General features: G+C 36.2%; 1 protein-coding gene across 1 annotated transcript; it reads right to left on the bottom strand.

The window, feature by feature from the left end:
• Nucleotides 1-371: 371 nt before the first annotated feature.
• Nucleotides 372-9,058, bottom strand: LOC107820703 (protein NUCLEOLAR COMPLEX ASSOCIATED 4). The gene is made up of 15 exons (XM_016647037.2): nucleotides 8,489-9,058; nucleotides 8,296-8,388; nucleotides 8,029-8,105; nucleotides 7,644-7,705; nucleotides 7,492-7,543; nucleotides 6,529-6,629; nucleotides 4,547-4,620; nucleotides 4,292-4,390; nucleotides 3,606-3,664; nucleotides 3,335-3,509; nucleotides 2,469-2,642; nucleotides 1,932-2,091; nucleotides 1,246-1,303; nucleotides 1,044-1,149; nucleotides 372-749 (listed from the first exon to the last, which is right to left on the bottom strand). Exons 1-15 carry the CDS (start codon nucleotides 8,843-8,845, stop codon nucleotides 561-563), a joined length of 1,836 nt encoding a protein of 611 aa, XP_016502523.1. The 5' UTR covers nucleotides 8,846-9,058; the 3' UTR covers nucleotides 372-560.
• Nucleotides 9,059-9,693: the final 635 nt, after the last annotated feature.

Raw genomic sequence — 9,693 nt, 5'->3', positions numbered from 1 at the left:
CAATTTAAATGATACGCTTTTCTTATTAGTCCGTTCCAAAAAGAATGACACATTTCTATATTTGAAAACAATTTCTTTAAACTCTTCATTTCACCCACTTTATCATGATATAGCCACACAAATATTATGGTCCTACAAAATTTTTGCCCCTTGAGCTTTCAGGACCACATGTCGTATTTTTTTGAAACTTTGTTCCAAGTCAAACTATATCATCTAAATAAAGGGTGTAAAGAATAAGGTGGGGACCTGAGATTCTCAGCAATGGAGGGGCCAATAAGATTTCTGGCCCACATGATTGGTGTTTCGACTGAAAAAGTTGATATCCTCCCTGATAATAATGTAGGCTATTCTACAATAACCAGATACAAGAGTTTATCAACGGCAAATGCGAACAAGTCAGTTAGCATTAAGGTGCTTGGTGAGAATGTCAAAATTTTGCTTCCTAAGAGGAAGAAACGAGAAATTTGAATGAATCATGATACAAAATTAGAAAGAACAAAAAATTGAATAAACATTCACAGGAGCCAAACAAAGGTCAAGAACCATTTGGTTCAATAATATCATGAGCTCTCCACTCGACTTCGTTTTGCAGAAATATGACCATTTTCTTTTGATGTGTTGTCCAGCACTGCAGTATTATCCTCATCCTTCAATTTGAAAGTCCAACCCGGAAAATCTGACTCCGAAAATAAGTTAGTTGGAGTTGCTGTGTAGAATGCAAGGGGAACCTGTTTAACTCGTCTCCTAATCTGCAACAAAGTATTAATGTTAGAATGCCATTACATGGAACATTAACGGATACAATAAAAGGCGGTAGATGGCCAGCATACTAGAAGAGATTTAATCCAAAATGAACCCAAAAGAGAAATGGAAAAGCAACTAAGGCCAAGCGAGACACTTCATTGGTTAAAGAAGCAAACATAATAGAGAAGACTACCGTCAAGCAATCGCAGCAATTTTTTTTTTTAAAAGAAAAAAGGTGTTATCAACCAATAAGTGGATGATTAAAACCAAAACAAATATAGTTACATAATGAGCATTACCTCATCACCAAAAATCGTCGCATATGAACCAGAACTGAAATCTTTGACTGCTACTTCAGTAGTTTTAGCTCTGATCGTCAAATCATTCTCAAGGGATAAAACAAATCTAACACATGAAAGAAAAAAGGAAGACTTAGTTGAAAAGCACAATTGAACTAACCAGAAATGCACATTAACACAGCGAAAACTATAATTATCATACCTTGAAACCGGCGGGCAGTAGTGATGACGGAGAGTGTCAACCTCCCATAGAGAGCTCCCTGTGGAATGAGAATTTAACACATCACCTTTGCCAAGAATAGTGTTTTAAACAAGGAAATCAAAACTTTACACTGAGGAAGCACCCACTTTTATACCTTACAAATATCCCAACAACCAAAACATTTCAAATGACTAAAGCAAAAACACTGGGATTGAAGGTCCAGAAAACTTAACATCCACCTAAAGTTACAGCTAATAAACAAAAGTTGAAATGCCAAAAGAAAACATTTACATTTATTCTCAAAACAATTGTAAAGGTCATGTATCTAAGAAAGGCCAAGTAATTCCTCAGCCACCCCTTTTCACCCAAAGAAGATAGAAAAGTATTCTCAGCCGGAAAAAAAATTAAAAATAATAATAATAACAAACAAATAAATAGACAAGTACCAATTTGAGTTGACTTGGGACTTTGAAAAGCCCTTTAACTGATTAGAAAGAAAAAAGGAGATGGCAAAATGCTTGACACTACACTGGTTGAATGACTGGAGCTTACAGTTGTAAAGTCTTGCCAATGCCTTTTCAACTCAATTAGAAAGAAACAAGAAGAGATATAGGAGAAATGCATGAGCTGTGACAGCTAATGATTGAACTTAATAAATACGGCAACTCATGAAACAAGAAAATTACTCATTGCGTTAGCCTTCAACAGATCAGTCTGCTTGTCATCAAAAAGATCAATGCCAGGCTTGATGTTTGATATTTCTCTGCTGGCACTGGAGTCCTCGATACTGTCATCAGTCTCCCTCTCTGCTTCTGTAATGTCTTTCATAGTCTCATTAGCATCCTCCTACAAAGAATTTTATCTCAAATAAGCTTTTGATCCTCTACAGGCATGAATGGAACACTAGTACAACTTTAACAGCGGTAAGGAAGCAGGCAGAAAACATTACTATGACATTTTCCAGCCAGAAATGATTTGCACTTTTGAGTGTCATCCAACAAAAATAACTACTCCTCAATCCCAAACTAGTTGGGGTCAACTATATGAATGTTGTACATCCATCCCGCTCTACTTAGATCTGTTTCACTCCACTACTAAATAGTTTGTCGTTCACACGAACTAGCAGGCTCTAAGTTTCACCTTATCTCCTCACTGTCCCACATAGATACGACATCTCAAAGAATGACTTCAGCAGAAAAAAGGGCAAGACCCCATAGCATTACCTGGTGCACCAAGCAATTTATTGAAGGATGTCTCCTTAAGAGATTATGAAGTAGAGCAACAATGACTAATGCTCCTGAAGGAGGGACCGCGAGCGAAAGCCGACTGAGTTTTTTACAAAAAGCAGCCGCCAAATATGCAGGAAGAAGTGGTGATTTCAGGCACGAATCAAGAAGCTGCAAGTAACATTTTGCAGTTAGTGTCCATAAACATAATAACTAGATCTACCATATTACAGCATATTGAAAAAGATATTTCCATCAAGATCAATAAAGTAAATTATTTGATGAGTAAATGATGTTGTACTGACAGCTTCTGAACATTTTATTGCTCAGGAATCAGCTGAATTTTCAATGAGCAATACACGAAATATCACATAGTTCAGATATCCCTTTTTTCTGCTTGATAACATCAGTTCAGTATGCATACTTGATAGAAGCAATGACGAAACTACGATGAACATTATGAACCTGAAAGAGCAGACTTCAACTTCCCAAACTACAGAAATGACAGTTATCCAATTAAAACCATATGCAGAAAACGTAGCATATGCAGAACATTTCCAAGAGAGATTGTGGTTGCTTGCATGTTAATTGTACTCTTCAGGAAAACATCACATACAAGTAGACAGTAATTAACACTTCCATGGAAGTGTACAACAAAAGATACATTTTATTTCGGCCGAAAGCACTTGCCCTCAGGGGGAAATTCATGTTACATATGGGAGATATATAGCAGCTTAAGTCAATCAGCACTTAAACCAAAACCTACTAAGCATAAATTATAATCCCCCAAAACAGATTTGATAGTCTGATAGTCCGAAGAGTAAACCAATACAAAGAGGGGAAAGCAAAGTTTTTGATATTACCTGAAAGAACTTAGCCCTATGCTTTGCCATAAAAACGGAGGGTTCCAATAGAGCATAAAGCTTTTCATAGAAGTTGGGGTATTCAAGACCATGTTGTGTCATGAGAACAAACAAGCTGCTAAGAGCCATCACGCTGACTACCCCACCAATATCATATGACCGTGTTAAAAAATCACTGCATATGAAAAGGTACTGCAGTCACTCAACAAGGATTATCAAGTCTGAAAGAATAGAATTAGTACAAGAACAAGAAAAAAGTACAACGTATTACCACAACATGAGAGGATTAGACAGATACGGAATAACAATTTGATGAAGGTTCACCAGAACCTGAGATCAGAAAGCGAAAGAGCATGTTATAGAAGCGATATCGTCATAACCATCGTGTTTCAGGAGTAAAAAACAGAATTTAATCACAAAAGCTTGCTTTGGAGTAATCAAGAATTCATTACCTTATAAACAAAAGAATGGCAGATGGTACCAGCAAAGGAGTTACAGATGCAAAAATGAAAATTTTACTACCACTTCAACCAAATCTTTTAGAGGATCTAAAGCAGAATTAAATGTGAAATAGATTTACTCCACCGTCCCATAATTTTTTCCCCATCAAAGGCTGGTTGAGGTTGTTCAAAGCCATATTTACATAAAATTTCACAACTTTGCACAGTTTCATGATAAAAATACATTCATGAAATATGCAACTATCATATAGAGGGACTATTAGCCATAGGACGAATATCTATGTCTTCACTTAAACATGCTCTGCACTGTAAAACTTTAAAGGTCAAATCAAAATCAAGTGTAATATGACAGCATCACTTACCACAACTTGAATCAAGAGATACTGGATAAGAAGAGAAAGAGCAGAGATCATAAGAAGTACAAAAGACAATACAAGCACAAGACCTTGTTCCAACGGATAAAATGGATATCCAGTCAATGGAACTGTTTATTTACCTCTTTGTAAACATCAATTGGAAGTGGTAATCTAAGGAATGATATCCAGGCTTTAGTAAATTTCAGTTTCATCTTTTTTGCAATATTGGCTGGAGATACCTGAAGATTACAAAGTACTTAAAACATTAGCTAGCATGAAAACGCAAAGAATCAGCAGATGTCCTTACAGAACAATCCAACAATGTGAGGTACACAGAGGAAAATGTCCTTTTTTCTTCATTTTTTTTAAATATCACAAGGTGTTTCACTAGATACCTTGATATTAGAGGATTCATCCTTGCATTGCTTTCCGCTATGTCCTTTGTCATTCTCTTTCCCAGCAAATATACCTAAATCCACGTAAATATAAGATCACAGCAAAGAGAGGCAATAAGACACAAACATTTAGTATAGGACATATTGCAAGCATTGCAAAGAAAATGATACGAACAGCTTGCTTTAGGTCTGAAATGGTAAAAACAAAAAACTGCTAAAACTGAAATTGGACAATCCTGCTTAAGGGATATTTCAAAAATCAAAATCAAATAGAGTGATATATGCATATTATACGTATCGCAGCTATGTATTCGGGTATTATTAAAAATATAAAGTGATGCCATTTGTGCAGGTTCTCTGCCTTTCAGAATACAGCTTGTTATATGGGATTTCCCCATCATTAGTATATTTATTTACCTTATCCCAAAGAAAACAATGTGAGGCATTTAATCTAGAAAGATTTGATCTTTCATCAAACCACGAGCTTTGGATTTTAGTAGCTAGGTTAATAAGAGAGAGGATTCTAATTAGGAGGCTCATCAAACTTCCTAGTTCCCAAAGTTCTGCTTTCAACTACCGATGAGAAAGCTTGGACGTATAGCAATTATCCTAGACAACAATGACGACCCAGTAAAATCCCACTAGTGGGGTCTGGGAAAGGTAGTGTGCACGCAGACCTTATCCCTACCCCGAGGGAGTAGAGAAGATGTTTCCAATAGACTCTCGGCTTAAGAAGGAGAAAAGAGGCAATATATCAGTACCATCAACAGAAACCATAGAAAAAATAACAGCATCACAAGAACCAGAAAATAGATGAAAAGCAAAACAATAACCAATAAATAAGACCCGACACTATGAAAAACGGAAGAATAGTGTGAACACAACATTGACCACTGACAGTCTAAGACAAAATCCTATCAGACTAGCCGCACTCTAGTACGAAGTAGAAACATGCTCAACTACCTCCTAACCTACAACCTTAATGCTCGATCTCCACAGCTTCCTATCAAGGGTCATGTCCTCGGTAATCTGAAGCCACGCCATGTCCTGCCTGATCACCTCTCCCCAATACTTCTTAGGCCGCCCTCTACCTCTTAACATACCTACCAAAGTCAGCCGTTCGCACCTCCTAGACAACAAACGGAATTAAACCCAGAAAAAAATTGAAATACCACAAAGACCAAGCTGAAATGGTTGTTTGTTCTTCTCCTTCAACTACTTCTCGTAACAAAATTCTTTTGGACAATCAAGACTCATTTTATCCTTTTCAATCTATTGGGAGTTCAAATACCAATATTTGACGAGGATTGCTACTACCTTTTTCGATGAAACCCTACTGAGACTGCTATTTCCCATAAAGCCAATAGAACAGATGCATTATGTAGACACGTGATAAAAGAAGCACCTTTTATAAAACAGGGGGCTAAAAGCGCGTACACTCAAAATGCAACCAAACAAAAATACCTCAAACTCAAACAAGTTGGGGTCTACCATGTAAATCCGCTATTGTCCATTTTGGTTTATTAGACCCATATATTCTATTCAGAGGATTCATCATAATTAGATTGTTTTACCCTGATCGTCAACCCATCACAACCCCCACCCTTTATATGGTCTTCAGACCGACTTACTTCGGAAACTATATAAAGCAAAAACAAAAATTGCAAATACCCGAATTCGGTTCAGATGTAGGATACCTATCCAGAAATTTTCGCAACTCAATCATAGATGGTGGAATCATCAAAGATTTAACCTTTTCGAATCTTTTCAATCCATAATAACAGTTGACATACATTGGCAAAAACTTACAAAAAATTATTTGTTCGCAAGAAGTGATTGAACAACAATAATTAGCAAAAACAACATTTGTGAAGATGAGTTGTGAAATTTGCTAGGACAAACATTCTTCCATATATCAGAAGCAGATGTCAAATACAGATGAAGCTCTAAGTCAGGATTCAACAATTGGTTAAGTTACTAACCTGCACCATTCCACATATCATATTCTGATTTGCCATCTGAACCTTCCAGGGGAGGGATACGAGAGAGTAGATGATATAACTTGTGAGTTGAGAGGGCCAAGCTTTAAATTAAATCAAGAAAAGCAAAGTTAAAAAAGGAGAATGTTGAGTACAACATTTGGACACTAACAAACTAGAACTTCCTAGGTATTGACTAAAAGGAAGAATTGCTTCTATAATGATGAAAGGAGATGTGGCACACTGAACCAAAAGAAAAAACTATCACATAGACTTCCAGAAAAATTGACTAGTAAAGTATTCAATATGCAGTAGAGTTTAGAAACATTTCAGGATAAGGATGAAAAAGAAAAGACTTCTACAGTAAACTAAATAGTTAGAAAAATATCCTGAATTTAAAAAGGCGATAAAACAGTGTACAAAGCCAAAAATAAATAAAAAAATAAAAAGAAATTGAACAGCTTGCCAAAGCAACCATTTCCAAATCTCTAAGTTCTGCGAATACGGTGTCATGAAGATAAACTTGGCAAATACTAGTATAATTTAGCTGATCCTTTGTCAGACCTATGTTTCTCTACCATCCTAGCTATCTGTATATTCAGTTTAGGGGTGCCTCTTTAAAATTTAAGAAAAATGAAAAGTAATTCTAAACTTGATCCTTTTAAGCAAGTAAAACGATCAACGAACAAACAGTTTCTGGATAAATAAATCAACCTGAAGCATCAAAAGCAGGTGACATAATCATAGTGCAACAACATTAGTTGCCTTTACTTTCTGTAGCTCAATTATCTACCATAATTAATGAAATGTTGTTGAAACAATCAGCACCCAATAAAAAGAAAAATAGTTAACACATTATTTGTGTAGGAAAAAATGTTGCATTGTCCAAGTGATAAAAGAGTGTGTTCTCCATTAAGTAATTACTCATTGAAGGCAATCAGCATCACTCAGATAACTAAAACCAACCTTGATTTTGGCTTGTCCACATCGATGGTGTCTGGGCTCTCATTTTTATCGTCTTGATGGTGGAAACACCAAAAAGGCATGAAAACAAGTTCAAGAAAAATAAAGGAGGTAAAGACAGGATATCAATATGGAATAAAATAATGTAGTGATACCAGAGATAACTATGGCTTCTACAGTTCGAGAAAGCTTCTCCATGCTGATATAAGTAAAATATCTGATGAAAGAAGCGAACAAATCAGAATAACATGTAAAAATGTATCTGCTAATCGTATATTTGAAATGCTAAGCTGATTACAACAGGAACGCAACCAACAGGAGCAAGGGACCAAACAGACAGAACTATATGAATTTTTATTGAAGTCTCAGCATATGGGAGTGTATCTTAGCCATGCTAAAAGTAGAATTAAGAAATTCCCCTACTTCCCTTCTCCTTAAAATCTCCTACTTTTACTCAACAACCCCCCCCCCCCCAAAACACACACACACACACACACACACTCAAGTAAACATAATCATTTGAGGACATAGTCATCATACCGGATATCAATGTACTTAAAATACTTTGATGCCAGCAATTCAGGCAAAATATCATCATCCCCGAGAGAGGAATGAACCTGCAACATTTTAAGACAAACAAACTATCTTCAATCAAGTTCCTTGCAGAAAAAAATAACAGAACCAGTGCAACAACAAAGCAGTGGCCACTATATTTAATCAAACGCTGTATTCACAAACTAATATACAGTACAAAACTATACATTATGAAATGATGGGTAACCACCATCCAAATAAGCTGTAACTTACAAAGATATGAAGAAGCCTGTGGTAAATAGCAGAGTGAAACTTCCCACCATTTCCAACTTTCACAAACTCCATCAACGTGTCCAACACAACTTCCTAATCACCCAATATACAATTAACACACATATCATAATCCACTGAAATTAGACAATTTAAAATTAAAAAAAAAAAGGTTAACAGTCGAACTTGTCCTTACTCTAAGTGCTTCATCGGATTGCGAACAGGTAGCAATATCCAGTAGGGATTGAACGAAGTCGTCAAACTTGGAACGAACCCATATTCGATAAATGAACTCCGGATCATTTTGGGAGTCGGAGGAGGAGACGGAAGAAGAAGGGAGTTGAGGAAGCAAAGGAATGAAGAAAGATTGAAGAGAAAGGAGAGATTCGAGGGCGTATTGGGGACGAGTGGTGGGTGTGATAAACGAGAGGAGAAGAGGAAGATTGTTGACGTGAGCTCTTGAAGAAAGAAGCTGGTGACCTAGGGTTTTGAGCTCGGAAAGTGAGTATTTGTCTCTCTTTTTCTGCTTCTTTGTTAACGTAGAAGAAGCCATGGATGGTTTTACTGCTTTTGATTTTTTGGTTGTAACTTCTTAATTAGTGGAGCAAATTGAGCTATGAGAAGCAAATATAGATTAATAAGTTTGAACTGAAATCTGTTTTGGTTTATGACAAAGGAGATATCTATCATTCAGTGCTAAAGGGAGAAAAGGAGAAAGATAGTCACAGTTCGATTCTGCAGGAATAGAGGGGAAGAGGAAGTTTGCAGGGGAGGGTTTAGCAACTGGGTTTTAGGTAGAAGGGCTCTTCGAATTTGGGCTCCAGTCGTTTGTTTCACGTCCAGCCCGCTATAGGTTAAGGCTTCGGCCCAGTCCGTTTAAATATAGTAGAAGGCCCAAGCCCATTCAAATATAGTAGAAATGACACTAGGTAGCCATTCTACATGCTTCTATTTAGGAATTAGTCATTACATTCTTGATTTCAGTTTTTCGGTTCAATTTTTGAGATACAAATAGGGATCTTTACAGAAATAGCTCACCGGCTATTTTTAATTTAAGTGGTTGGATAGACGACTATTTGAGTTAATTCTTCATACAAATATCTTGAATTATCCTGAAATTATGATTTTCAGTTCAAAAATTTGGGACAAAATAAGTACGGGCTAATCTCTAAATAGCAACCCTAAGACTGGCTGCTTCTGCACTTCGCCCATTCAAATATATGCTTTAAATATTTTATTGAATCTTTACACAAGTAGCCGGTTAGATTTACGGTATAGATAGATTACATATTGATTATACACAGTTTTATATATATACTAGTTCTGCATACGCGCGTTGCACGTATACTCCATAAAATAAGTATAAAATTGTTTAGAAATTTTATAAAAGTTATATAATAA

This window comes from Nicotiana tabacum, chromosome 5 (genome assembly GCF_000715075.1).
Source record: "Nicotiana tabacum cultivar K326 chromosome 5, ASM71507v2, whole genome shotgun sequence".
NCBI lineage: Eukaryota > Viridiplantae > Streptophyta > Magnoliopsida > Solanales > Solanaceae > Nicotiana > Nicotiana tabacum.
The sequence above is the reverse complement of the archived record's forward strand: the minus strand, read 5'-3'. Positions and strand labels throughout refer to the sequence as shown.

Excerpts from the sequence above, each read along its gene's own strand:
- LOC107820703 (XM_016647037.2), bottom strand. The coding sequence starts at position 8,845 with ATGGCTTCTTCTACGTTAACAAAGAAGCAGAAAAAGAGAGACAAATAC. Across the intron at positions 3,510-3,605 it reads TCTAATCCTCTCATGTTGTG|TGATTTTTTAACACGGTCAT; the intron begins GTAATACGTTGT and ends TTTCATATGCAG. Across the intron at positions 2,643-3,334 it reads ATAGGGCTAAGTTCTTTCAG|CTTCTTGATTCGTGCCTGAA; the intron begins GTAATATCAAAA and ends TGTTACTTGCAG.